General features: G+C 48.4%; 4 protein-coding genes across 4 annotated transcripts; 2 read left to right on the top strand and 2 right to left on the bottom strand.

Annotated features, from left to right (window-relative positions):
- Positions 1-1,290: 1,290 nt before the first annotated feature.
- Positions 1,291-3,094, top strand: EDB82DRAFT_229389 (uncharacterized protein). Its single transcript, XM_025727095.2, has 3 exons — positions 1,291-1,497; positions 2,112-2,131; positions 2,843-3,094. The coding sequence occupies exons 1-3, from the start codon at positions 1,426-1,428 to the stop codon at positions 3,069-3,071; spliced, it is 321 nt and encodes a 106-aa protein (XP_025581597.1). The 5' UTR covers positions 1,291-1,425; the 3' UTR covers positions 3,072-3,094.
- An 869-nt stretch (positions 3,095-3,963) lies between these two features.
- On the bottom strand, positions 3,964-8,505 carry EDB82DRAFT_229166 (uncharacterized protein). The gene is made up of 6 exons (XM_025727096.2): positions 7,400-8,505; positions 7,318-7,350; positions 6,441-7,267; positions 6,127-6,393; positions 4,580-6,079; positions 3,964-4,509 (listed from the first exon to the last, which is right to left on the bottom strand). Exons 1-6 carry the CDS (start codon positions 8,214-8,216, stop codon positions 4,069-4,071), a joined length of 3,885 nt encoding a protein of 1,294 aa, XP_025581598.1. The 5' UTR covers positions 8,217-8,505; the 3' UTR covers positions 3,964-4,068.
- A 5,625-nt stretch (positions 8,506-14,130) lies between these two features.
- On the bottom strand, positions 14,131-18,849 carry EDB82DRAFT_229557 (uncharacterized protein). Its single transcript, XM_025727098.2, has 3 exons — positions 16,098-18,849; positions 15,468-16,049; positions 14,131-15,417 (listed from the first exon to the last, which is right to left on the bottom strand). The coding sequence occupies exons 1-3, from the start codon at positions 18,651-18,653 to the stop codon at positions 14,479-14,481; spliced, it is 4,077 nt and encodes a 1,358-aa protein (XP_025581600.1). The 5' UTR covers positions 18,654-18,849; the 3' UTR covers positions 14,131-14,478.
- Positions 18,850-22,415: 3,566 nt separating this feature from the next.
- Positions 22,416-26,417, top strand: EDB82DRAFT_229884 (uncharacterized protein). The gene is made up of 5 exons (XM_065607258.1): positions 22,416-22,718; positions 22,823-22,956; positions 23,012-23,395; positions 23,446-24,902; positions 24,955-26,417. Exons 1-5 carry the CDS (start codon positions 22,655-22,657, stop codon positions 26,264-26,266), a joined length of 3,351 nt encoding a protein of 1,116 aa, XP_065463892.1. The 5' UTR covers positions 22,416-22,654; the 3' UTR covers positions 26,267-26,417.
- The last annotated feature ends 995 nt before the right edge of the window (positions 26,418-27,412 follow it).

A 27,412-nucleotide genomic window follows, 5' to 3' on the forward strand; every position in this document is an offset into this window, starting at 1 on the left:
AAACCGGGTGGGAACACAGCTGCACCTTGAAATCTGGCATGTTGGCCTGCCATCGCTTTTACTACACATTTATAGTTGCAGGGTGAGGGGATGGCCAGGTTGCTTGTTTCCAGCCCCGATTGGTATCGATATCATGATCTATTGGGAGAGCTGCATCGGAAGTGGCATTTATTATTCCCCATGATCAACATGGTAACAACTAGATAGGTAACCAGTCAGCATTGTGCGATTTCGATCCCCATCTGAACATGCTTTCTTCCCAATTAAGTATAGAATCAAGATTGCAATTCTCCGCTTCACTCGTGATGAATTTTCTCCCTTATTCATGATGACGACCAGCTGTCGTCGTTCTGAGTGTTGTCTCAGGAAAGACCCGCAACGTTCGAGATCAGGCTCTGACCAGCAGCGTGGCGCACCCGGCCAGACCGGTCGATTTCGATACTAGTATGCCAATGCATTCTGACATGTAAGTAGCTGTACCTTTGGCAGGTCCAGGTTAACCATACCATTTGCTGACAATATCTGGCCACTGGACAATACCCTCTTGGGCCAATGATCTAAGTGGTATATTCGCACAAGCTTAGCCAAGTCTAAACAGGTTACCTATCTTGTTCAGATATTTCCTCTGACTAGAAGGTCTTGGGAGTAATGGTCTTGTGGGTATCGCAACTGAGCATACCTCAGTCCAGACTGAAGAAGGAGTGCCTTGGATAGCCGATTATTATGAAAATAGGTAGGTAGTTACAGTACGCTGTCAGCTGGCTCGAGGTGACCAGGTCCGAGTGTAGTCGACTCTTGGACAGAATCAAGTGAGTGGAATCGAGGCTCAAACTGCCCCTTCTCTATCGATCGACAACTTTATGAATATCCAAGCTCTGACAGGCCACCCCTTCCTTAGTGGACGGCCCGCTGTCGCGCCCGCCAAATTACCGGGACTACTCAGGCTGTCTATTCACTGAGGCCATAGGCTATATCTACTTTCTGATCAGAGTACCTACATCTCCGTTGTTCTTGTCAGTAGGTACATAGCTGAAGCTTAAGGTCTAGATCTCATCAGACAATATATAGGAACAAGGTCGAATGTTGCTATGAATAGACAAAGGAAGGAGAAACTACAACTTTGGGTACCTAAGAGGGAGAGGTAGGAAGAACCGTTGGTTGCCCACGCAGATAAACCCCCACTGCAGAAGAACCTAAACCTAACTCGTTCAGCCATGAGCAGGCATCCTCGCATTCATTCTGGACTATCCGTATTTCTCCTAAACAAACCGCTCAGCAAAAACATAGCATAGCACAGCCAACTTTCCACCACGTTGGGCTGTCCTAACGCATTATCTGCCTCACCTACAAACTATACTACAACCTACCTACATCTTCTTATTCACTCATCGCCAATACTTCTCACGTAAAGAAGTACAGTACAAGATGGCACCAGTTGACGACGCAAACAACCGAGCCACAAAGGCTGCGGGTTCGGGGGATGCCGATTTGGCCCAAGTAGGTCTTCTCTTCTTATCCATGTCTCATTCTCACGCTTGCCATTGCATTCGGGGTGGGCGTTTGCCATCTGTCAGGCATGGCAATGCAGAATTTACCTTCTTGCCAAACATGGGAATGGTAACAAAACACCTTGCTGCACATCCGGAGAGAATTGTCCTTGGTCTCCATCCCACCTTCTTATATGCTTACCACTCCTTTCCTGTTTCAACCATGTCCTCCTTTTGTTCTTTCTCCATAATCCAATCCCAGTTCCAAATCCAAATCCAAATCCAAATCCTCCCTCTTTCCCCTAACTAGTCATTCCCTGGCTATTCCCACTATCGAGGTCCAGACTCTCGCCCCGGCTTGACCGTGGAACGTGTTATACCCAGACCCAGAATCAGACCCAGCCCGCTGGTCGAGACCGTCTCGCTTGGCTTGCCACAGCCCAAATTCTCCTGGTTGATTGACCAACTGATTTGCATTGTGCATCTGCATTTGCATATTGCATTCGCATTTGCATCTTGGCCTTGCCGTGTTTACCCTTCGTTTCTTCACACACCCTCTCAATTTATAGACCTTTCCGTTATTGTGTTGCATTTCCAATTATACTGACAACATGTGCGTTCTAGGCCTACCGGGACCTTGCTAGGTAAACTATTCTGCAGCCTCCCCTCCCCTCCCCTCATCTCACTTCGCCTCGTCTCCTCGCCTTGTCTCAACACGACTTTACATTCTCCTCATCCCGATCCACTTTCAACATGATTTCCATATTTCCCATGTATCCATGTCGCATTTTTGTCATGGAATTCTTCGCTGGCGTACTCGGCATCAGCATATCGCTTTGTGCTCGGTCCCCAGATCAACAAATTCCTCCATCGGCATTTCCGACGTTCAATCTTCACCCAGGCATAGGATAAGCTAGGCATATACGTTTTGCAGTTTCCTAACAATCTGAAGGGCTTGAGACATGCTATGTTGAAGGTTGACATCACCTGCCATTGGTACCAATTCTCAACTAAACAGGGTGTTATCCCATCAGTCTAGAGCCAACCGTCTCGAAAAGAAAGTCCTATGTGGCCTTGTACTGGTGCTTGGGCTTTCCACATACGTACTATTGACCACGGAATTAATTGGTTCAAGCTCTGGCTTATCAATGTGGCAATAGATTTTCACTCGATTTGAATGCATCTTGATCGCTTCACTTCTCACCAAGCACAACACACTCATCCCTGCACCCTTCAAAGCACTGCCTCGAGCGTTACCTCGGTTACATTTGTCTCCTCTTTCCCATTTTGCCTCACTGCACATAATGCTGCAAAGCGACCTCCGGTAATATTCGACTAACATGATATCAACATAGGGGTGAGCAAGCTGCTACCAACCTCGAGAACAACCTCACAAACCTCGAAAGCAGACTTGACGCCATACTTGCTGCCCTTGAAGCCAACGGGAATCTACAGGCTCCCGCAGCTGCCAAGGTAGCCCAGGTCAACGAATCTCCTCAAGGCACAAGAGCAGCAGACAGCCAGGACAAGCCCCGGGATGATACCAATGGAAACGTAGAGAAGGACAAAAAGGACACTACTTGACCAACTGAGAAGTGTTGGGGCTGTTCAGTTCACGTCACATAGCAACTTAGATAATTGAGAGAGCGATATGCCAGTCATTCATGAGTCTCTTCTTTCCCCAAGAACATCTTTCACCTATAGTATTGGAACGGTTATCCCTGCCATTAAGGCATACATTCCAATCGTTCCACATCCCATCTCGTAGCCCAGCATACTTCCCGAGCTCAATGGCTCGTCTCCCACTCCTCATTCAAGAGCAAAAATAAAATGAAAAAAATAATAACCAAGAGAAACCACATATACAGTGAGACAACACCGAAAAACAAAACCTAAGCAGCAAGCCATGTCTGGAAAAACGAGAGAGAGAAGTGCCATCCTTGAAGGCCTGCAGCCCACTCAACACAATCCCATTCTAACCATACTCGCCGGCACATGTTGTATGTTTGTTAATGTTGTTGGTCCATGCCCATCTAAGATGATATATTCCATTGAAGCCCGCAATCGAATCGATACAAGTCCTTTGAGAAGGCTTGACGCAACCATCCACGTATGAAAACCCCGGAAACGCCAGAGAAAATGAAACACATGAAGGGGGGCTATAGCCTGCAGGGCCTGAAAGCCTATGTGAAAGCAATGAATAAACAGAGCCAGTGCAAGCAGAATCACGCAATGAAGTTGTCAAAAAACCGGTATCGCCAAACAGAACCTGTAGACCTTGTCGGGTCTTGTAATTTGCAATCGCAAGCGAATCAAAACTCAAATCCACTGTGCTGATACAAAATGGTCGTCGCGACCTTGAGAACTCCATACAAGACGAACGTGTGGCGTTAATGGGTCATATGCAATACTTGCAACGGCGTGATGCTTGTAAAAGCGCCAAAAAGGGACGTATCCCGATATCTGACGATACAGCGGAGTATACTTTTCGTAACGCTCGGCGGACGTATTCATGTCGCGACATGACCGGGTTATTGACTAAGTGATCTCATGAAAACCTGAGACACGGAAAGAACCCCGGTTAGTTGGTCAGACTTCTCATATCAGCAAGGTCGACAACACGTGCTCTTGCCATGGGGTCTTCCTCGGTTGCAATAATGGCAGGGCTCTCCTTGCCATTCCCCAATAGGGGCTCTCGACTCGTGAAGGCACGGCTCTCGAGTGTCGGTCGCAGCAAGCCCTGGCCTCCTTCCTTATGCTTCGATTTCGTTTCGGCGTGGAGCGCCAACTCGCGTTCACGATTCTTCTCGAGCAATGGACCACCAAGAGTAGCACACTTGAGGATGGTCTGGATGAGGTGGTTTTGCTGCAAAGGTTTGGACAAATACTCGTCCATCTGAGCCTGGATGCACTTCTCTCGATCGCCCATCATGGCGTGGGCCGTTAGAGCAATAATAGGTGTGCGGTGGCTTCCTATGCCACGCTCATACTCTCGGATCTTGCCAGTGGCCTCGAAACCTCCCTGTAAAACAATTTGTTAGCCGGTCTGTGCATGCACGGTTCGTGAGTACCAAGACAATGCAGCTACTTACCATGATTGGCATTTGTACATCCATAAGAATGACATCGAATTTCTTGCGTTGAACAGCTTTGACGGCTTCCCAGCCGTTGCCTACCACGGTTACCACGTGGTGGTATTTCTCGAGGATCTTGACTGCTAATCGTTGGTTGACGGTGTTGTCCTCGGCAAGTAGAATTTCGAAAGATTTGGTGTTATCGGCAAGCGATGGGGTGGCTCGGTTTTCAAGAGCAGGGATCATGCCGTTTCCTAGATCGATGAGTTTGCACGGCGTTGTCATGTACGACGTGATTCCCAAATCCAAGCACGATTTCAAGCTAACATGGACAACAGGCGCAAGCAGAACGATAGGTAGATATTTGAAATCGTCCACAGCTCTTAACCTTCTTGCGGTGTCGATAGAATCAACCAGAATAGCATCGTAGGGAAGGGAGCCACCGGTGTGCAGGCGGGCCAAGGCGGGACTCTTCTCTGAATCAACAACAACAGGCTTGAGACCAATCTTCTCCAGCATAGGCTTAATCGACGCAGCGTTTTGAGATTGAGCCTTATCGACAAATAGCACCTGGTGACCTCGGTATGGGCGAATCTGTTGCTCGATCATAGCGGCGTCGTCAGGGGCGAGCTTGACCAGGCATGTGAAATGGAATTCACTACCCTTTCCATGCTGACTATTGACCCAAAGATCACCGCCCATGAGGTTGACAAGTCGCTTCGAAATAGACAGACCCAGACCGGTTCCGCCAAACTTGCGAGTCATGGAACCATCGGCTTGCTGGAAGGTGTCGAAAATCAGATCTAATTTGTCCTGAGCGATTCCTATGCCCGTATCCTGCACGACAAACTCGACCGCATATTCGCCAGGCCGGACGTGGCTTTGCCCCATGCTCTCTTTGATTGTTAGGCTGACCTCACCATGCTCTGTGAACTTGATAGCATTGCCAACAAGGTTGAGGATGATTTGCCTGAGACGGAAAGAATCACCAATGACATAGTCCGGTACAGAGCTGTCGACCATGTAGGTGAGATCCAAGAACTTCTCATTTGCCTTGACGGCGAGAGTCTTGAGGGCGTTGAAGACAGTTCCTCGCAACGTGTAAGGGATTTCTTCAATCACCATTCGCCGAGCCTCGATTTTAGAAAGATCCAAAATGTCATCAATGATCGTCAGGAGGCTATTGGCAAGATTATTGACAATGTTGAGCATCTCCCTTTGATACTGAGTCAGGTCGGTGTCTAATGTCAGTTGGGTCATTCCAATAATGCCGTTCATCGGCGTTCGGATTTCGTGTGACATATTGGCCAGGAATTCGGACTTGGTCTTATTGGCAAGTTCGGCAGCTTCTCTGGCTTGAGTGTTGCGCTGAATAGAATCACGCAGATTTGAGATCATCTGGTTGATCTTTCGTTTGAGCTCGTCCATCTCGCCCGATGCTTCTACATCAACAAGTTTGGTGAAGTCCCCATCCGTGGCTAGGTTAGTTATATCTGAGAAGGCGCGCACTTGCGTTGTCTGTTTAGGTTAGAACGAACCCCCAAGGTTGTTCGGGCTTGACGTACCAAATTGCTAGCCATGGTGTTGACATCTGTTGTGATTTCTTTCCAGCGTCCATCTAAACCGCCCACGTCGGCTTGAGCACCCATCTTTCCATCAACACCCACATCTTTGGCGACTCGCTGCACTTCATAGCAGAAGCTAGACAAACGGTCAACCATGTTGTTGATGGTTTCTTTCAACACTTGTATCTCTCCATTTGCTTCGACTTTGATCTTCTGGCTCATATCGCCGTTCGCAATAGCTTGTGTGACGGTCGAAATGCTCCTGACCTACAACCAGTTAGTAAATCAAAAGTTTGTCGAGACTCTGGGCTTACCTGAGCAGTGAGATTTGACGCCATCGTGTTGACATTTTCTGTGAGATCCCTCCATTTGCCTTCGACGTTGGCTACTTGGGCCTGTCCACCAAGAGTTCCATCTGTGCCTACTTCCCTGGCAACCTTGCTCACTTCAACAGCAAAGGTACCAAGTCGATCCACCATCAGGTTGATGGTGTTCTTCAGCTCCGCGATTTCACCCTTGACCTCGACCCCAATCTTCTTTGTTAAATCACCTTTGGCGACCGCAGTGGTGACCTTGGCAATCTCGCGCACTTGAGTGGTCAAGTTCATGGCCATGCCGTTGACGTTCTCTGTCAGATCTCTCCAGGTACCCTCAACATCGTGCACTGTAGCTTGACCTCCCAAGCGTCCTTCGGTACCGACTTCACGGGCAATTTTTGTTACCTCACGAGCAAATTGTTGCAGTTGGTCAACCATGGAGTTGATAGTCGACTTGAGCTCGAAAATCTCTCCCCTGCAGTCAGCTTGAACCTTTTGGGTCAGGTCTCCCTTGGCGACAGCTGTGGTAACCTTGATAATGTCGCGCACTTGAGTCGTCAAATTGTTGGCCATGGCGTTGACGTTGACAGTGAGATCGTTCCACATGCCCTGCACTCCCCCAACATCGGCTTGCCCGCCCAGCATGCCTTCGGTTCCGACATCTCTTGCTACACGGGTGACTTCAGAGGCGAATGTTCGTAATTGATCCACCATGGTGTTGATGGTTTGTTGTAATTGCAATATCTCTCCCCGGGCAGGTTTCTCGATCTTCTTGGTCAGGTCGCCGTTGGCTACGGCTGTTGTAACAGATGCAATTTCCCTCACTGCGGAATTTGTTAGCTATGTAAACCTTTCCAGTCTGGTTCCTACAAACCTTGATCGGTCAAATTCTGGGCCATGACGTTCACTGCGAAAAGCGTTAGCAAGCCAGCTTATCTTGCAAGATAGAATCATACCGTTATCAGTCAGTTCTTTCCATGTTCCATCAACACCACCGATGCGGGCTTGACCGCCCAGCAAACCTTCGGTGCCGACTTCACGAGCCACTCGCGAGACTTCGCTAGCAAATATTTGCAGCTGGTCCATCATAGCGTTGATAGTGCGTTTGAACGTTGTAATTTCTGGGTCCATTTCAACAGTGTTCATGCGAACCTTCATAGTCAAATCACCACGAGCAACAGCGGTAACGATCTCGCCGATTTCTCGCAGGGCCTTTTGGAATGCTTCGTTGGCCTTTTGGTGCTTCCAGAGCTCACGCTCCAAGGTAGCAATACGTTCCTGCTCGAGTATCTCAAGGGCTCGCTCTTGCAGCTGCTTCTGCTCCATCAGCTGGGCATTAACACCCGCGAGCTCCTGGCGCTGGCTATCGAGCAACTTGGACTGATCGTCCACATGTTCTCGAAGTCCTTCGAGGGCTTCTTCGGTCAGCTGATAAGATGGCAGATGCGGAGTGTGCAGGCTACCTTGGGCGTGAAAGACTTTAGGCTTGGGGCGAGCCGCCACCGTAAGAGCCTCTTCGCCAAAAAGAGTGTCAATAACCTCGTTAGGCGTTTCTGGAAACGGAGAAGCAGCTGAGGCCTGGCTCTCGAGCTTTCCAACACGCAAAGCGAGGTTTTGAAGCTCCAATTCAAGCTTACGCTTGGCGGGAGTATCTGGTCCTGGGAGTTGCACCTGGGAAGCTACGCCCACCGGTATCGAATTAGGCGGTCGGGTATCTGGGGCTATCGAAGCAACAATCGCAGCGGCAGCGGCGAGGGCCGCATCGTCAACCATAATGGTGCAGGTGAACTGCTAAGCCGCAGTCAGGCAACAAATTTTTTTATCCTGAATTGCGCAGGACCGAATGTATAGTTTGGACGGATGAGTGTAGATTGAAGGTTCACGACCGACGAAAAGGCGCCAAGTTGATTGCTGGTGGATATATTCGGTAAAATAAATAAAAAAGAGTACCACGCAAGGCGAAGTAATGACCAAACTAAGGACGCAACAGTTGTAGACTGCGAAGCATCCTCGATTGTCGAAAGTTGAGTTGGTCTGAGTGTGATACACCGGGTGGTGGCGGGCGATGGCGCCGTAGCAGCAGGACGGGCGGGAATGGAACCAGTATAAGCAAAACGATCGCGGGAATTTCAAGTTGGAGTAGAACGAGATCAGGAGGGTCTTTCGGAACGGAAATCGGGACGAGCCTTGTGTCGTTGAAAAATGAGGCCGGATGGCGATACTGTACTGAGACGGACAGTAAGGGTTGAAGAGGAAAGGATTAGGCTGAAAGTCCAGCAAGCAAGCCGTTTGGGAGTTTGCAGGTTGGCCGAAGAGGGCGTAGTATAGTATAGGTAGGTACGGAGTAGTAGTTACCCAGGTATTGCAATGGGACCTAGGAGAAGGGACGGAGAAAGTACTCCCAAAGTAACCAGAGAGGGGATAAACCCAGGAGACCCGGACAGGACAGGACAGGACGATAGGACAGGGCATGACAAAGGGTGGTCCCAACTGCAGCGGTGGCAGCAACCACTGGATCTTAGCCCCGGGGTGGGGGGACAAGTCAACGGGCTGGATTGGGTGAACCGAGAGAGCCCGCCCTAGCACGCCTAGCCTTCCATTGACAGGACAATCCTGAGTGGTAGTGTATAATCCAGGGAGGTAGGTAGTACAACTTGATGCTGGAGGGCAGTGGGCGATGGCATGTATCTCCGAGTTGGGTCGGTCCTAGGAAGATCCCTCGGTGACTACCACAGCGGTACGAGATGAAAAGGAGGGCGATGAAAGGCGGAGCCTTCCAAGAGTTGCTAACGTCCAAACCGGTCTAGCAGAATAGCAACCTCTCTTTTCGGTCTGAAGTGGTGTTTGCCTTTCCACTATCAGTACCGCCCGTTCAGGTACGCAGTACTCTCTACTTTCATGGCAATTAAGTTTTTGCTTTGACGAATATCGGTTGTTGTAACAAAACCTAGAACCTTGTTCTAGGTAAGCTGTTAGAGGGGGTGAACGATCATTAAGTTGGACAATCTCAACTCGATACGTATGTCGATGCTACTCTACCACGTAGTATATACCAGCAGGTTGCTTGTTCTGAATTTTAAATTGGACCGCGATATGATCTGGTTGAGCCCTGAGACTTGGGGGTAAAGGAAAGCATGTATGTTATGTGGAGAGATGAAACCAAAAAGAGTAAAGAAAATGAAGTATCATAGTGAGGAATTGCTACTATACAGGGTGTTGCAGACAAACACTATGTACAGTATTCGTGATTTTTATATATTAGCCACATCCTATACCATGGAGTTCTAATAGTATGTAGAAATATGAATTGCGTGCGTGAGGATACAGGGTATCATCTCACATTTTGCAAGATTTTATTTGGAATGTATGCACCTACTACCTACATGCACACAAATTCGATCCATCTCTTGCATAGCAGATATGAGTCGAGACTAAGATTTCAATTATATACCCTCCCGCTATTTTCATCTCATCTGCGCTCAAGTCTTCCACATATATGCTCGTTTCCAAGCGATCAGTCCTCTGTATCTGTACAGAAACTCACGAAGCCCTTTTTCTTCTATATTCAAGCGATTCCTTATGTTCTAGGTGCCCCATTCAGTGAATCTTCCTAGAACATGGGCTGCCTCGCAATGGAGGCTGGGTGTACTGTAATTGGATGTCACCTTTTCGGCTGGGTCTTCTGGGGAAATCTGTTTATCAAGAGCCAATGAATTGCTGCCCAGAGCCTCTCCCCGCCCCTACTGCAAGCTAGCGGCTGCACGAACGAATCGATCGACATATCACTATCCGTTAATGTCAAATGGGCATCTCGGACAAGGGCACTCTACACTGGAACTGCATCTGTACCAAGGCGGCTGAGAATGAGTGGGAAAATGCTCTCAGGTGAGTTGAGTTACTGGTAGAACTAACCTTACCTACCGACCCTACTAGATAGGTAGGTAGGTAGGTAGGTAGGTAGGTAGGTACATTTTACATTGCTATGGATTAGTCCCGCTTCAGTAGTAAATTGCCTTTATAACTGTCTCAGACATTAGCTATCCGTGTTGCTTGTCTTCCAAGTAGCCAAGGTCCCCAATTGACATAAAGTTCCGCTTGAAGCTGCAAGGGATATTGGTATTATTATTATGCCGTGGTTTGCTGGCTTTGCTTGATCAGTACAGTACAGCACAGGACAGTTTTGAACTGTGCTGTACTCCTCTTTACAGCCGGTTGGGCGGTCAAGTGGTCGTAGGTATGAAGTTTAGTACTTAATCTTTACCTGGTCATGTAACCTTTCACCACAACAGTTCTGCGTCCAACCATCACACAATTCACTGCGAGTCGCAGGGGACTCGCTTGACTTGTTTAGCGTTGAAGAATATGGTATGTATTTGCCGACTAGGATGACAAGAAATATTGCAAGAAATAGCTCGTCTGTGTTCCACATTTGAATAATGGTCCCAGCTGTTTCCTCTCTTTTGTTGTTGTAGTGGATGTCCATCGCCAACTCTCATGGGTGCGTTTGCCCAGCCCGCCTGCCAAGGCCGTTGATGTGGGGTTCTTGCTCTGCCACTCGCACAGTGGCGATACTTAAGCGAGGGAACTTGAGAGCAATTTCAAGTCTTTGTTGTTTTCGAAACATGTCTCTCTTGCTTTGCTCCAGGCATTTACATTGTTATTACGGCACTACATAGGTAAGCGTATTGCTAATGCTAGTCACAAGATTGTTTGAGACACACGGAACACCTGCAGCAGTTATCATTTCCGCTAAAGTAAGAAAAAAAGTATTTACTCGTGTAAGGAAATTATACATGTGCCCATTTTTAGTGCCATACCCTTTAGTCGCTAGGCCGTTGCAATTGGTCTTGAAACGACTCTTGAGCTGTCAACAAGCGACTTCTTTGCGGCTCGGATGGCTACCCCTGGCTTAGTCTGTCTATTCCCGTAATCATCTACATAAAACCTTTTCCCCGGAGGCTTGACCTATGTTCAACTCTCAACTATATCTATTTTGTAACAAAGCGCTGTAGCGACACCGTGCAACTCCCAGAAGGTGCTCACTGTTGTCAGTGGTGGTGTCCTTCTGTCACCGTAATAAGCAAGCAACATTCGCTGAGCTGCGGCACTTCAGGAAACTACATAAGTCCATACCGCACAATGATGGCCTCTGTGCTATGCCATGAAAGGCGAGTAACAGGGATAAAGGTAAGCGTCATTGGTTTAATGAGTATTGCGATGGACGGCGTCTTGTGTTTCAGGCAAAGCTGGCAGAGATGATCACATTCAATTAATTGCCCATGATATAATATTCGTGACTTAATCGAGAGGCCTCAAACATAGGTAGGCAACCCGACATGGTTGAAAGAATACATACCCGTCGCCCATACACATTCAAGCGCATAGAACCATATTCTTTCAACATCGCTCTAAAGGAATATGGATATTCACTGGTGGATTGGACATGATGAGAATTCTATTCAATCGTTTGCCAACACCCAGATCATAGCGGTCCAGCATCACAGGCAGACAGGGCTCAGGGGTTGAGGTGGGCCTAGGTCACGGTCGCGGTCGATACAGCCACCAACGTCATTTTGGAGCTGTCGCCAGTTGGGTTCTGGTTCGCCGACAGGGGCATCCCTGAATCTTCTGGGCTCTGGGTGGACAGCTTCTTCAAAACCTCATGATTTCGCAAATCAAATTGGAGCCTGAAAACTGCTTGTCAACGAAATCAACAAGAAGTCCATTCATTATTTAGGGGACCTGCGCTCAGATACAGTACGCACGGTGTAAAATGACAACCCGACCAACTACAACATCGTGGGGGACTTGGGGACATCGAACGATTGTACTGTCCTCTTTCCTTTCACATACTGTACATGTGATTTGCCCTCGAGATTGGTGGCTTCTGGTCCACGTGAGAAATGTTTCGAAGTCCGTTCATCCACTAAGGCATATGCACAACTGAACTTTCGTGGTTGAGATCGACAGTCACCAAACAAAATAAGCTGCCAGAAGGAGCCGACTGATACGTGAGGACAAGAATAAGGAACCAATCGCATATTCATTCCACATGCGTAGAACAAGATATTACGATAACAACTTAGCGCTAGGCTGATTGGTGTCAGAACGAACGAATATCGAGAGCTACCTTTGTTGTCGGTTGGTCGGGTAGTCATGCCGGCGGCATCGAAGCCTCAGGTCAGTTAGTATGTAGGAATAAAGCAGTCTGTTTTCTGATATGCGAACACTCACTGCTTGGCTGCCCTTGATCTGCGAATAACGGGATCCTTGCTATGTTCTGAGTTTCTAGTATGCTGAAACCAACCGTCTCTCCAACGGCGCGAGATCGTCATTCAAAATATCATCTCAACTCGCAGGGAGGGACAAGCGAACCTCAGACTTTCCCATATCGAGGCGTTGATTAGTGCACAACACGGTATCATTCATTGGCACGACCTTTGCGGCTACAATACATCGTAGGTAAATACGCACACGGTCGTATTGGTTCAGGACGAACCTTGGCAAAGGACAGCAAAGAGTGCCAAATAGAAAAATTGTCGCCGAGAACTGCTTCTCCTCTTCGTTGCCCCTCCCTCGCTCAGAAAACCCCCGACAACTGGTCCACTCCCCAACACCATACAGAGCGGTGCAAGTACAGTGGGGACTATCTAGGATTGGACCCTCAAATAGGACCCTGAAAATGCTGTCATTTTCTGCGGCGGTCTAGTTTCTCATTCTACAGGGTCCGAGGGTCTTAGTCGATACCAAGCTTGTACTAGCTAATCGTTCTAGACGGTATCCTTGTATTCCTCACTCAAAGTTCCAGGGCTGTTGCAAACTGAGCAACCATTCCGCCACTCCGCTTTTCCGTCCGTCTCTGAACAGCCTTAGACCACCTACCTATCTGTCTGTCTGATCAAGTTCCATCTCGGAATTGGCGATGTGGCGGTCCTTCCTGATTCATGCTTGCATGTTAGGGGACCCCTATCCTCATCGAGACACGCGAGAGGTGCTGCTTGTACGAGGCAGTAAAACCGCCCCAGAATAAGTCTTTTCAAGACGATGACCCTGCGTCAGTAGCGTTGTAAACGGCCCATGGGCGCCATTTCTCCTCAGCCGAGTCGTACGGCCACAAGCCCTCAGGGATTGCAAATGTGCGTTTCCGCGATTCTTTAGGTGTCTTTGCCACGGCAGAACTCGACAAGGCCAATAAGAGATCACAATCTTGGTATGTCGATGGAGATAATATTGGAGTGATCTCCAAGGATCTCAGAGAGGATTGGCTACCGATAGAAGTATCGGTTTCACATTCGCTGTCCCTGCCAGGGCTATACAGACACAGCACATCCGTTTCCATGTCTCCTTTGACTGAATGAGCAAGGGAGAGTTCCTCCGTCACCTTAGCACGGAGCTGACTTGGTCATTGTGTTTCGATTTTAATTAACTCGTGATCATTTCGGAGATCGGCAGCAAGCATTGATCATCGCTTGGTCAGGTTCGTGATTGGGCTGCTTTATGTTGGGCCGTGATATAATGCGAGATTGTGAACATAATCCAAGTCAGGAATTTGATGGTATAGGGTAATTAGATTTTCAGGTATCCCATTATGTTGAGGTTCTGAAGACTTAGATTGAGTTTATTTGCTAATATTGTTGTACAAGCACGCTCGCTCTTTGTCCTCTCTTTTCCAAAACATCATCTGCTCAGTTTGAACTAGATCGATCGACCGAGTTGAAGTCCAAGGCACGTGGTGTTCGACAACACACTAACAAAGATAACCTCAATACATTGCAATGACCCTCAGCCTAAACAAACATCACCAACGTCACGACGAGATTGATCCTATGCCTGAGAAATATATTACACTCAACTTTACTGCATACACGAATGAGGGTATCTGATGCTATTCCTTCCACCCAGATAGATATCAACAAGAAAAACCAAAAACAATATGTGAAGCAAACTTTCCTAGGCATCCGTATCCATATCATGCGTGGCTGGCCCGTTTGCAACCGAGAAAACGTCCATAATCCCCCTCTTCCCTTGTAATCGTTTATCGTCTTGGCAAATTGTTCCGCCCAAAATTGCCACCAAAAGCCGGGCCTGCTGAAGAGTTCCAGCCCTGCGTCACACTGTTCTTGACGATCAGGGCAGCAGCAGCCGTAGCAGCCTGCCTCTCCTTCTGGCGATGCCGGTCCCTGAGATAAGGCGCCGCCTCTGGTCGCATACGGAGGATACGTAGAATCATATCATCGCTCGGATCCGCTTGCGCTTCACGCCTCTTTGCTTCCTTCGCCTTACGCATGGTGCCCAGGTTACGGCTCATCATGATACTCTTTCCGCGTCTGATCGTGCCCATGCTTGCAAACGACCCTGCACCGCCGAGTGATGCTCCAAGTGCTGCCGGAGCTGACAGACGGTTACTCTGCGAGTTCTGATGCTGGAGAGCTAGACGTGCCCGCTCTGTCGTTGCAGCTGCCATTCTTTCCGACTCACGGATCAGACTATTAGTATCCTCAAAGTAGAAGAAGTTCAGCGAGGCAAGCTCGTGCCACTTAGGCGACTTGAGGGTTTCAGCCGGAACACCGAGCTGCTCTCCTGACTCATCTCTGGCATTGAAGAATTGGAACAGCAAGTCCAACCAGTGATAAACAATATCTAGTTCCTTTCGCGAAAGGGGCCGTTGCTGTGAAGGCTTTTCCGACAGGGGTGGCACTAAGAGGTTCTCAATGACCATCAAAACCTCTTTCCAGAGCCGTGCCATGACGGCATCCATCGTGGCTTTTGTCAATGTCTGTTTCATGATGGCAAAGTTTTCATCGAAATAAGCAAACAGCGGCGCCAGTGCCGCCTCGATCTGAGCTGGGGTCACAGAAGGCATCGTTGATGCTCGCTTTTTCCAAAGACTTGTGACAGATGCGCCAATACCGCCCGTACCCAGCAAGTGCCTGAGAGTCTCCAAAGATAGGGTATGGTTGATCTGAGACGTGAGCTATCTTCAAGTTAGCATATCTGTTTGTCCTACTGTTTGGCATGTCATACCTTATCCGTAACCTTCCGGACCATGTCTCTCTCAGTGCGCTTTAGATGCCGGAAGGCCTTTCCGAAATGAAACTGTATATCATCTCTCTCACCCTCCATGCTGACTCTGATGAGCAATCGACCCTGCGAGTCCAAGTCCAGCCAAAATTCGCGAGGCAGGTAGTCACTGAAATGAACAGGGTCAAGCTTGAGTGATGTTCGCCCAACGTAATCGTGGTCGCCAAAGGTGTCGTAGTCCCAGATAGTCGCAATCATATTGACAGGACCTTGAACTGTTATGTCAAAAGTCTCGTCCCAACGTGGATTGAGACTCCTCTGAATAATTCTCGTCTTGTGTAATCGCTTCTGATATTCATCGCCGAACACCACGTATGGATCGCTGTAGCCATTGGTGTCGCATGCCTTAAGATCCTCAGCCTCGACTACTTTGATCGTGAAGGTGTACTTATTGGGTCGTCGGGCTTTCTTCTTTGGCCCGTCAAGCTTCTCCAAGAGTAAAGCACAGGCATCTGGGTCCATAGCCCGCTCTAACTTGTCAAGCTCCTGCATAGCATATTCGATGTTATTGAGTTTGACAAAGGACTGCACGAGTTAGTTAACCGAATCAATGATTGAAATATGTTCTCTTACCTCAGAATAGAACTGGAACGGCTCAACGCGGTCCTTGTTGTTCCAGGCATCCTTCGCATATCTCATCCATTTCTCCTGGGTGGTTTGATTCTGTGCTGCCATCTCCTCTGCAGAGGGGCGATCCATTTCCTTCCCGAACTTCTGATCGACAAGCTCACAATACTTGCCAATGCCTGCGGCAAACGCCTTCGAAAGAGATGTCATGAATCTAGCGTGATGCTCGTCGTTGCCCCAGTTGAGGTTGAATATAGTGTCGAGAGTCTGGTTGAAAAGCATAAACATATCAATGATGGAAACACTGTGTCTCTCTGCGTCCCGTGGAATGTCCTCGGGATTCTCTGTTCGCACTTGGAACTGGTCCTGCTTGACAGCTTGCTCGACGTAGTCCTCTACCCTATTCTCAGCGGCACGAACCCATCGCCACACAAAATCGACCAAAAGGTTCTCGATATTGAAAGCGAAGGGACGATCAGGTAGGGAGTCGTTGTGAATCCGACGGATCGCAACCAACTCTCTATACAGCTCGAAGCCGTCTTGTATGTCGAGTTCGGTGCCAGTCTCCTGGGCTGTCTCCAAAATGGACTCGATGATAGCATGTGCATCCTCTTCAAATCGCGGGAATACCTCTTCAACTAGAATCTGGAAGGGATTTACACCCATGATTTCAGGGTTCTTGGTATATCGTTTGTTGATTCTTTCACAAAGCTTGATAACCGTTTTGCCCAGCTTAACCACATTGGCAAAGTCCCATTCATTTCGATCGGCTGATATTTCCTTTTCCATGTATTGACCGTACGTCTTTTGGGCCTGGTCATGGAGGCGCTGACTCAGATGTTCAGCAAACTCCTCGGCCGCTTCAGGTTTAGGTGAAAAGCAAGGGTCGCTAAAGATGTGATTATCCAATATATATTGGACAACGCCTATTTGAGGTGGTTTTGTGTCATAACACTGTTCCATCCGATCGTAGAGGTCACGGAGCAGAGTCTCGTGGAGTGTCTGCAGAGTATGCTGGTATACAGCAAAATCATGTACCGTCCAGCGACTGGGGTTGATCTCGGATAGGGGAGTGCAGTAGTTTGAAATGTGTGGAGGCCTTTTGACCTCAGGTAGTGGCGTCTTGACGAAATCAAAAACAGCGTCCAATTCTTCAGGTAGTAGTTCTCGGTCCAAATAGTTGCGCGATGCAACTTCCAGCAGAGTAATGAGTCTGGAGAACTGTGGCACCCTCCATCTCACACACAACTCAGTCAAAAGGTCCATGGATTGTTTCGATAGGGGCTGGTAGTCAAGATCAGGATCGCTATTGATCTGGTCAAAGGTCATGGCATGCTTAAGAATGTACTTGAAGAACGCTCTGGGGTCTTGAGGGACAAAGGTGTAAATATTCTCCTCGACTGCTCGAATACCGGAATCTCCAATATCTAGTGATGCAAGGTTGATAGATGGATCAAAACCCATCGAGCTATCAAACCCCGGATTGCTGTAGGTTGACTGGGGCCGGCTGGAGAAGCCTTTGTCAACACCACCGTTGGACGTCTTGGCAAGCTCTGGCTTGGCAGTCAATATGTCAAGCATCATCTGTGATAAATGAGGCGACTCGGCTTTTTTCCACTCGAGGAAGGAATCGTCAAGATCAAAATCATTGCTCCCCAGAGCACCAGGCATGTCTGAGTTGAGCCTGTGCTGATACGATTTGAGGTCCTTGAGCGCAGCCTCCTCTGTCCACACCCCTTTGTTCTCGTTGATCTCGGCCTGTGCTTCTGAAAGACTCAATCCAAATATCTTGACTACCTGTTGAACAAGAGGCATGTCCTTGACATCATAGCTCAAGGGGACAACGACCTCAATAGTTGTTCCAGCACCACTAGCACCGCCGCCAACTAGGTTCTGGTCGTTCGTGAGAAGCTTCTTTTCGAGGATACTCAGCTTGGACATGAGCTCAGTCTTGTCACGATCGTGGCCTTGATCTCGCAGGATCGTGGCAATTAAACGGACAAACAAAGCGAGGTGACGGTCAGGAATGAGCTTCCAAGAATCATCGTCGGGAGCGGCTCCTTTCTGGGCTGCCTTGGTGGTAGAAGTGTAGAACATAAGAATGAGCGGCTCGAGTTTCCTCTCCTTATCAATCGTTTTGCGGAAGTTCTTTTCAGAGAAGGTCGTATAAGCTTCAGCGAAGCTTCGCTTGACGACAGGATCGTTGTAACCCGGCAGGCGCTCACTACCCCTAAGCACGCCGCCGCATCGTTCAAGCAAAGCGCTGGTGAAATTGTGTGGTAGCTTAAAACTTGATGAAGAACCGGAAGTAAATTCCTGCACCAGGGCGCCAACGCTGGTGTGAGTTCGGACTGGTTGCTTCGGGGCTGCAACATATTGCTTTCGCTTGGCCTTGGGTTGTAGAAGGTAATGTAGGTAAGCCGACCGAAGGGCGAAACTGCGGGCTTCGTCGTGCTCGACAACAATTGGTTGGGCTCTTGAAGCTGCGCGAGCCCTACCAAGATCCCTACTGCTGCCCATACGGCGGCCCGGGTTATATGAGCGTCGGGACGCTGACGACATGTTGACAATCGAGGGGCAGCGGATAACAGCGACAGTGATGTGGCGACGATGGGTACAGGAGCCTAAATGGTGAGAATAAAAAAGTCCAGCAAGCGAGATGATACTGGGAATGGTCTGTATTCATGCGCTCAATATCATGGCACTGTGAGCAGGTCGTAAGATGTCAGCAAGGTCAATGCTGATGGCGAATGGAGGGACGTTCAAGCGAGAAAAGGGAGAAAAGGAGCGAGAGCCTTGGGCCTTGGGCCTTCAACAATGACGACGTAGACAAAGCGATAGATATGTGATTGGGGTTTCGATGGAATGACAAAGGTGTAGGCTGACTCTATCCTGTCCTTGGTATTATGGAACAGAATGTATAGATTGGGTTGGGGTTAGGTAGAGTAGATTGGTTATATGGAATTGCCATCAAGAAATTGACGGTGAAGTGAAGGATGGAGCTGGAGGTCAGAGCAAGAGCCGCCCCCCGTCGCCTGTTTCCGCCTGATTGATTGATTGATTGATTGACGAATGGATCCCTGTAATGCACCCAAGGTCAAAGATCCAATAATGAAACAGAAACAAGTACAGTGCCTTCCTTCCATCAGTAGGTACCTGCTAAGGTAGCGACAGATAGTGGCGTTTGCTTAGCATTTTATTAGTTGTGATGAAGTGACAGGAACTGTCACACAACAACAAAAACCAAAGATACCACACGCAACACCATGAGACAGCATTGTCGTTCCGCAGGCACTAAAGGCCTGTACATTGGTGATCAAGCTCGAGCAGCCCAAAAATAAAATATTACAGCCCAAGGAATGGGGTATAACGTCATCTGTTTAGCCATTCAGCTTCTGGGTTGAGGAACCTGACACGTCCTTGCGCCGCTAATCCGCTCATGGTGCCGTCCAAGGACTCTGAGGAGCGCTAACGCCACACTGTATCCAATGGAAACGGTGGAATGTTTTGGGCGTTTCGCCTGTTAATGCGACAAAACATCTGAACCTGAGCGACGGCCATCTGGAATCTGATTCTTTGATGTATATTTTGGTCGACGAATAAGGGGCTATTCTGGGTTTGGTATAGAGAGATCCCGTACCTAGTAGGCTGGGATTGCAAGCGAGAGTCAGTATGGTACAGAGATTGATCAATGTATCATGAATTTTGATCAAATACTGTAATGATTCGACCCTGTCAAATGAATTCTTTTCTATTGATATCCAGGTCGCAAGGGGCGAATCTTCCAACTGCATCCTCCAACATACATCCCAGTCCAGGATAGAGTGTGATAGTCTCAATGTTCTAGGCTAAGGGTGAAAACAGATTCTGTGGTTTTTCGGCGACGCATTGTTCTTATTCTGATCTCTGACACCACTACTTAGATATGTCAAGGTCGAAGTATATCTTGATGGTGCCTTTCTTTTCCTGTTGTGGCAAGTAAGCATCCTATCTGGATCATAATGTTGTTCTAGAACAAAAAGAGAAGAGCTCCATTACTGGTTTACTGGCGTAAACGGTTGGCTCACTACCGTTCAGGTCTCAGACGGTGCTGCTTAAGTAAAATGTAATCTACTAAATCAAACTCACTTACTGTCTCTCAGTTGGAGCCTTGTATGAATGGGGGATATATGTACAGGTGGCTGCACACGGTTGTTGAAGAACTTATTCATTGTCTAACAAAATACACGTGTCGATCTACAGAATGCTGGAAATGTCATGTGTTTATTTCTTGTGCCTTGTTTTAGACCCATTCTAGACGAGGTGGCTCACGAAGCTATGAACGCGGTAACACTGCGTTGCATTTCGCCAGCTGCGGCGGTGTAGACTGAGCTTCAACTAAGCTTCACAGTGCATCATGTGAGATAAATGTTATCAGTATTTGTATCCGTATCTTTGTCTTCCTGCCACCATCTGACTCACGAAGAATGACCAGCATCCCCGCAGCGATTGGATAACAGCCTGGGAGCCTGGGACGCAAACCCCATCAAAGGAGCCATATGCAAGGGCCCTGGCGCTAAAGTCTGAAGAGATCAGCAACACGAATTCCTTGCCTGGGGCCTCTGGAAATTGATTAAAAAATTCCTGACTCTCGTAACGCGCATGACTGTGCAACGGAGGACGAGAAAGTCGCGTAAGAAGTGATTAGAAGCAGCTCCTTTATCATTTAGATAGCAAATTGTTTTTTCACAGAGCGTCAAAAACCACCTATCGCAACAGGCGACTTTGGCGTTCTATCTTGGGTCTTAGCCTAGGCGTCTACCAGTGGCGCCGTTGGGTTTCAAGTTGGTGTATCAACTGGATCTCCCCAGTTTTCAGGGACTTGTTTGGCTTGGCTTGGTCTTGGCTCAAGTTGCAGATGAACCTCATCTGGTTGGCTTAAGATCTCGTCGGACCGTCAATCACGATTCAGCAATAAGTACAATTACCAAACTGACCCATCTGGGGTCAAGGAAGGTGAACCATTACACACTAGCATCTATCTATAAAGAATGTCCGTTTTGCCTAGCAAGGGGTTCAGACCGGCTAAAGAACAGTTCCCTGTTACGTTACCCTGATCCATTAATCAGACTTGCCAGATAAAGCAAACCAACAGCTGGTGTTGGTTATTAGAAAGAGGGGAAGAAGGTTTCAAGTACGATTGCTGTGATCATACTTGGTTGTGATGAAGAAGAGTTGATATCTAAGCAACTGCAACATTGTTTATAAGTGATTCATCAAATGCATCATCAAATCAACAAAGACGAATGGCACAGGATCAGGTAGCAGAGAAGAAGAACTAGACTAGATAATTGCTAGTCACAGTCTATGCTTGCTGATCACTGAAAATTGTGTGATTGATGATGAGATCGGTTAGACTGGCTGACTGGTATTTGTGCGAATCCAAAGCAAGCTATCTTGATCAAACTGTATGGAGAGACCCTGCAGAACAAGAAAGGATTTAACTACAGATGATTTGATTCAGACCAAGTAAGTTAGCTCCATGAGGGGATTGATCCAACCCAATAGTTGTTGATTACGCCTATAATTCCTCGTATAGGTAATATATACATGCTAACCTGCCTACCTAGGTCCCTGACCTAGGTGCCCGATGCCTAGTCTCTGACCTGTTGTCAGGTATAAACACTAAATAACTAGATGGATAGATGTCTGTAATCCGTGGAGAGAAGACTCTTCGAACCTTAACTTTCAGCTGTTTACTGCAGACTGCCTGAGAATCTGATAGGTACTAAGGTACTGAGGTACTGCTACTGCTACTGTACCTGCCTCCCCCGCTCTTGCTTTATGCCTGCCTTTGATACTGGGGCTGTTAAATTGTCGTCTATCCTACTTCCCTTTGCGCTTTCCGTTTTCATGCATATCATCCTCTTTTTCGCCGCGCCTCGAACCAAACCTTGGTTCTCTAGTAGGTTCTAACCTAATCTACCTATTCAACCAACAAATAGGTACTTCAACATTGTCCATCTCCATCGTGGATAGCATTACGACTACCACAGGCAACAACACTTATCGTCGTATGCGATTGGTTCTTTTTCTTCTTATTTGACTGCCTGGGCCTTTATTCGACATTCTTCAGCTGCCTTTCGACCTCGACGCATTCGTTACAAGCACCCAATATTCTGTAGTCAACGATAAAATACTCTACCAGGCACACTTCAGCACCTCCTGACGGCTGATTGACGAGCCTGAGACCCCAATACCACACCTACTCTACACCTAATTGAGGTACGAGTGGGCCTCTCTGGTTGGCTCAGCGCCAGATGACGGCCTCCCCTGTCCCGCCCTGAGCCCCGCGCTACCACTTTTCGTACTGGCGCTATTTTACCTGCTGGCTGCAGCAGCTCGCTGTCACGGTGTCACGGTGTCGCCTGTCGTGGTGTGCCCCCCAGCGTGCGTGCGTTCGTTCGTTGCTCCAGTCCATCTTAAAAGATCCAGACAGCTCCAGTAACCTGGGGCCCGTCGCAACTGTATTCGTTCCTCGACCTTCGTTCGACCTTCGTTGCCCTTTTTGATCAACTTCGACCATGGGCATCGTCAGTAGCAAGCCCGAAGAGGGGCCTGCTCTGTACTTGAGAGACCAGAACCGATGTATGTTGTTGTATTGTCACTTCCCCGCCTTTCCCTTGTTTCTCGCTGGGCTCTTGCACCGAGGTTGTGGCTTGTTACTCTAACTGACCGACTCTGTTATCTAGTGAGCATATCCTCCTTGGTGGTCACAAATCCGCGAAAGCGCACTTCTGTGAACGTCGTCCCCAATGCATTTCCTGCTACTAGGGTATCGGTTCAGAAACCGCTCAGCGACACATCTCCAATAGAATTCGTCCAGGCAAGTTGCGCCGGTTTGCGACCTTTGTTTGAAGCCTCGACTGACCCAAGTGCAGGATCCCGATACTTCGAACCCAACGGCAGCACCGAATTTCCTCGTGAAGCTGAGTAATGACGACGAGCTTATATTTTCCTTCACATTTGTCATGCGTCAGGCACAGTTTGCGCAACCAACATCACCTTCCGACTCAGCACCTACCGCAGTCGATACGAGTATATCAGGCCTTACCTATGTCTACGCCTCAAATCTCAAAGAAGTCGAGAACTTGGTGACCAGAGAGTTCCATGCAGACCCGAACCTTCACAGAAACGCCAATGTCGCATTGGTTGGCGATTATTCAACAGGCGGGAGCCCATCAGTGTCATTTGAATGGACATGGAAATGGAAGCCCCCGAAGCCGACAGAGGACAAGGGCGGTGGCTGGAGAAACTCGTGCAGCGTATTTTACCATCCCTCTTTCATTGCGAGCTTTTGCTAATCCAGTACCAGTTTGTCGAATATGACCCTCGTGCGCATCGACTGCACACATTGGCCAGTTTCTCCTACTTCGTTGCAGGTACCAAACCTCAAGGGAACGTTTATGCCTCACCCGCTCATGCTTTTTCAGGCACGCCGGCGTCTTTGAGCCACCCGAGCTCACCATCACCTCCTTTTCTTCTGGCATCTCCACCCAAAATTCGCGTTGCATCGTCCCAATCAGTTGACTCTCGCATGACTGTTCCCGATGTGATTGATGAGCCCGTTTCACCTCTAGTTCCCTCGGCCGAGATGCCTCTTACACCTGGACTACCCTACCTCAAAGAGGCTGTCAAAGTCGATGTGGCTTGTCCTAAACCAGGCGAGGAATCCATGGTCAGTGACGATGGCCCTGTGTTCAGGGCTACTCTCAAGGCCCTGGAGCAAAAGACAGGCAATATGAGGACACAGATGAAGAAGGTTTTAAAGAAAGCAGAACATGCGCACTCTTGCCAGAACGAAGCCAACGATGCTTTCCTTGCTTTTGTCGATGCGCTACGAGAAGCGGCGTCGACCAATGCCAACGCAGTGCAGCCAGCTTTGGAGCATTATTTCGATAAAATCGCCAGAGAAATCTTATCCTACGAGCGCCAAAATACTTACAACCTCCAGAAGATTATTATCGAGCCTGTGACTAAGCTATATCAGGTTGACATCAAACAAGCCGAATCGAAAAAACGAGACTTTGAGGAGGAAAGCAAGGATTATTATGCATACGTATCGCGCTATTTGGGACAGCGACAGGATTCAGTCAAGGCTAAGAAACTTGCGGAAGCCGATTCTAAGTACCAAAACAAACGGCGCAACTTCGAACTTAAACGATTTGACTACTCAAGCTTCATGCAAGATCTCCACGGCGGTCGCAAGGAACAAGAGGTTCTATCCCAGCTTACGAAATTCGCCGACTATCAAACACGGGGTTTCATGGCAACTGCAAAGAAGATCGAGGTCCTTCTTCCACAGCTAGAGGCTCTGTCCAACGAGGTTCAAGAGGCCGATAAGGAGTACCAGTATCAACGACGTGAGCGCGAGGAGAAGAGACGGCTTCTCGAGAAGAGCAACACACCTTACAAGGAACCAGACCAAGGTAGCACTGCAAGCAACATGCCTATTTCCTCTGCCAGTAATGGTAATACAGGCAACACATCGGATTCTGATCTAGGCCGCGCCGACAGCACAGGATCCCAGTTGAATATCGGATCAGTGGGTATTCCATCCGGCGTCGAGTTGTCTAGGTCTCCTGGCAGCCTTGGTCAGTCATCCATTGGAAGCCCAGTAGCGTTTTCCAAGTTTAAGGGCATCCGGGATCTCGAAGAGCGAGATAACGTGCCATCTGTTGTCACCCACCGTAAAGAGGGACTTTTGTGGGCGCTCAACAGACCTGGAGGACATGTCGACCCGCGAAACCTGAATAAACAGGGCTGGCATAAGTAAGTTTATTTTCTTGTCTCTGTAGGAACCTCTCGCTGACGTGATTTCTAGGTTCTGGATTGTACTGGACCAAGGCAAGCTATCTGAATACAGTAACTGGAAGCAGAGACTCGATCTTCATATGGACCCCATAGATCTTCGAATGGCATCCGTCAGAGAAGCTCGTAATGCGGAACGACGGTTTTGTTTTGAAGTAATCACTCCCAGTTTCAAGAGGGTATACCAGGCAACATCTGAAGAAGACATGAACAGCTGGATTATGCACATTAATAATGCTTTACAGAGCGCGATGGAGGGCCGCAGTTACCAGGGAAAGCCAACATCATCAAACGGCGATTCCTCCATGAGGAGGGACATTGGCTCTGTCCTCACAGGAAAGACGCAATCTTTGAGCCATGGCAACCACCACAGTACTTCTAACAGTGGTATACCAAGTCGAAGGATAACGGTTGGCGCACGACCAAGTGCAATCAGGACATCCAGCTCAGGCTATGATGAAAACCCCGATCGAGTGCTTCAAATGGTCAGAGACAATGATCAAGGCAACATGTGGTGCGCCGACTGCGGCTCTGGTTCCAAGGTTGAATGGGTGTCCATCAACTTGGGCATCATCCTTTGCATCGAATGCAGTGGCATCCACCGGTCGCTTGGTACTCACATCAGCAAGGTGCGATCTCTAACGCTGGACATAAAGTCTTTTACTATTGATATTGTCGAGCTTCTACTGTTGATTGGGAACCGAGTATCAAACATGATTTGGGAGGCAAAGCTTGATCAGTCGCTGAGACCGACAGGCCAGGCCAGCCGTGAACAGCGTCTTCGATTTATCACATCAAAATATGTGGACAGAGCATTTGTGGAACCCATTTCGCCAACTTTGTCGCGATATGGCACGGCAGATGAGACCTTGCTGGCTGGCATTAAGAAGAACGAGATACAGCAGGTGCTCTATGCGTTGGCGCTCAAGGCGAACCCGAATACAGTTGATAAGATGAGAGGTACGCATGCTGTATGGCTTGCTCTGGCTGCAGCAGACCCGGCAGCACCGTCACCAACACCGTCGCACACAGCATCCGACTCGGAGGCGAAAGCAGTACCATTTCCCGTAGCCGAGTTGTTGGTTCAGAACGGGGCTGAAATTCCTGGAACAATGCCAGCATTCCCCCTAGGCCGTTACGCGCAGCTCTACGTGGAGCAGAAGCGTGGGCGTACGCTCGTAGGAGGGGGATCAAGCGACGCAGTGCCCTCGCTGCCAGGTAATATGAGTCCAGCGGAGAAACTTCAGCGCGAGAAAGAAGCTCGACTTCAGAAGCGAGTTAGTACAGGAGGTAGGCTGGCCAGAACTGCGATCCCCGAGAGATAGGAATCCAGATCCTGGGAACAACTGGCAGGCCTGGGTTCCTGCTATTCTCTCTATTATCTTTCCCGATCACACAAGCAAAACAAACATGGTGTCTGCTTGTAATGACTTTGTTTAATGGACGACGAATTCTCTTTGGTAAGGAAGGACGGCAGGCATTTTGATAAAAGACATGGCTGGGCGCAAAGGCGTTGACTGGCGTTGACAACAATGCTTTTTACACTACAAGGCTGGAAAGGTCAACCTGGAGACTCTACGGAGTCTAGGGGACAACATGAAAGAGGAGAAGGATTTGAGCATATTTTATGTATCTTTGGATGTTTGAAGGAAGCACAGTGGCACACATGTCTCTAATAGCAGCATTATGGCACGCAGGCCGGGTCGTTGGCTATCGGCAGTTCCTATTGGTTACTTTACACCTACTTATCACGAGGAAAGACTTGGCCATGCATGGCATGATATTGAATAATGGTAATGTCAAGTCGAAACTGTGTTTTATTATAAATGCTGTGCTCACCCTGATCAGTCTCACTGGTTCGTAATTTCCTAACAAGTGTATCAAAGAAATAGCCCACCATCAATTGGCTGTCGCGAGATGGAGCGAAGGGCTGACAATGTTAGAGAAGCCATTGCTGTTATGAGCGCGTGACGATGGCAGGCGAGAGAGAGAGACACAGAGGCGGCGTGACTCGGGATCGACAGGTGATGATATGCATGAACAGAATTTAGTGCATGGGGTTGATATTACAAGGAGAATACCACAGCCTAGGTAGGCTGGTTTGTATGTAACTTGTGGTGGAATTTTCCAGACTCGGGATCATCTGTACGCTGGGCGTGAGTTGATATCTCGATCTGTTCTAATCTCTACATGAGTTATGTCATCTTGGTTAAGGATCGATCCACTTGTAAGGCACACTGCCACCGGGGAGTTTTGCCGTTGCTTTCGAGAGACGGATTGATTTTAACTGGATGCTCACATGATGAACGACGCCTCGCTTCTTACCTAGGGGATCCACTGGAACGCAAGACTGAGAGATCCATTTGCAGTGGGTTTAAAGGTTTGATCCACCCCTTACAGGTGAGCAAGAGACAAGAGACGAGGCGATGGGCCGACCGATGCTGTCATGGACAATTTCACGAGGCAAAAAA

Source organism: Fusarium venenatum, assembly GCF_020744135.1.
Source record: "Fusarium venenatum strain MPI-CAGE-CH-0201 chromosome Unknown EDB82scaffold_3, whole genome shotgun sequence".
NCBI classification, from domain to species: Eukaryota; Fungi; Ascomycota; class Sordariomycetes; order Hypocreales; family Nectriaceae; genus Fusarium; species Fusarium venenatum.

Coding starts and splice junctions, on each gene's coding strand:
- EDB82DRAFT_229389 (XM_025727095.2), top strand. CDS start 1,426: ATGGCACCAGTTGACGACGCAAACAACCGAGCCACAAAGGCTGCGGGT. Junction 1,498..2,111: donor GGGATGCCGATTTGGCCCAA/GTAGGTCTTCTC, acceptor TGTGCGTTCTAG/GCCTACCGGGACCTTGCTAG. Junction 2,132..2,842: donor GCCTACCGGGACCTTGCTAG/GTAAACTATTCT, acceptor ATATCAACATAG/GGGTGAGCAAGCTGCTACCA.
- EDB82DRAFT_229166 (XM_025727096.2), bottom strand. CDS start 8,216: ATGGTTGACGATGCGGCCCTCGCCGCTGCCGCTGCGATTGTTGCTTCG. Junction 7,351..7,399: donor GAAAGAACTGACTGATAACG/GTATGATTCTAT, acceptor CGCTTTTCGCAG/TGAACGTCATGGCCCAGAAT. Junction 4,510..4,579: donor ATGTACAAATGCCAATCATG/GTAAGTAGCTGC, acceptor ATTGTTTTACAG/GGAGGTTTCGAGGCCACTGG.
- EDB82DRAFT_229557 (XM_025727098.2), bottom strand. CDS start 18,653: ATGTCGTCAGCGTCCCGACGCTCATATAACCCGGGCCGCCGTATGGGC. Junction 16,050..16,097: donor CGTTCCAGTTCTATTCTGAG/GTAAGAGAACAT, acceptor TAACTCGTGCAG/TCCTTTGTCAAACTCAATAA. Junction 15,418..15,467: donor TCCGGAAGGTTACGGATAAG/GTATGACATGCC, acceptor ACTTGAAGATAG/CTCACGTCTCAGATCAACCA.
- EDB82DRAFT_229884 (XM_065607258.1), top strand. CDS start 22,655: ATGGGCATCGTCAGTAGCAAGCCCGAAGAGGGGCCTGCTCTGTACTTG. Junction 23,396..23,445: donor GCTGGAGAAACTCGTGCAGC/GTATTTTACCAT, acceptor ATCCAGTACCAG/TTTGTCGAATATGACCCTCG. Junction 24,903..24,954: donor AATAAACAGGGCTGGCATAA/GTAAGTTTATTT, acceptor CGTGATTTCTAG/GTTCTGGATTGTACTGGACC.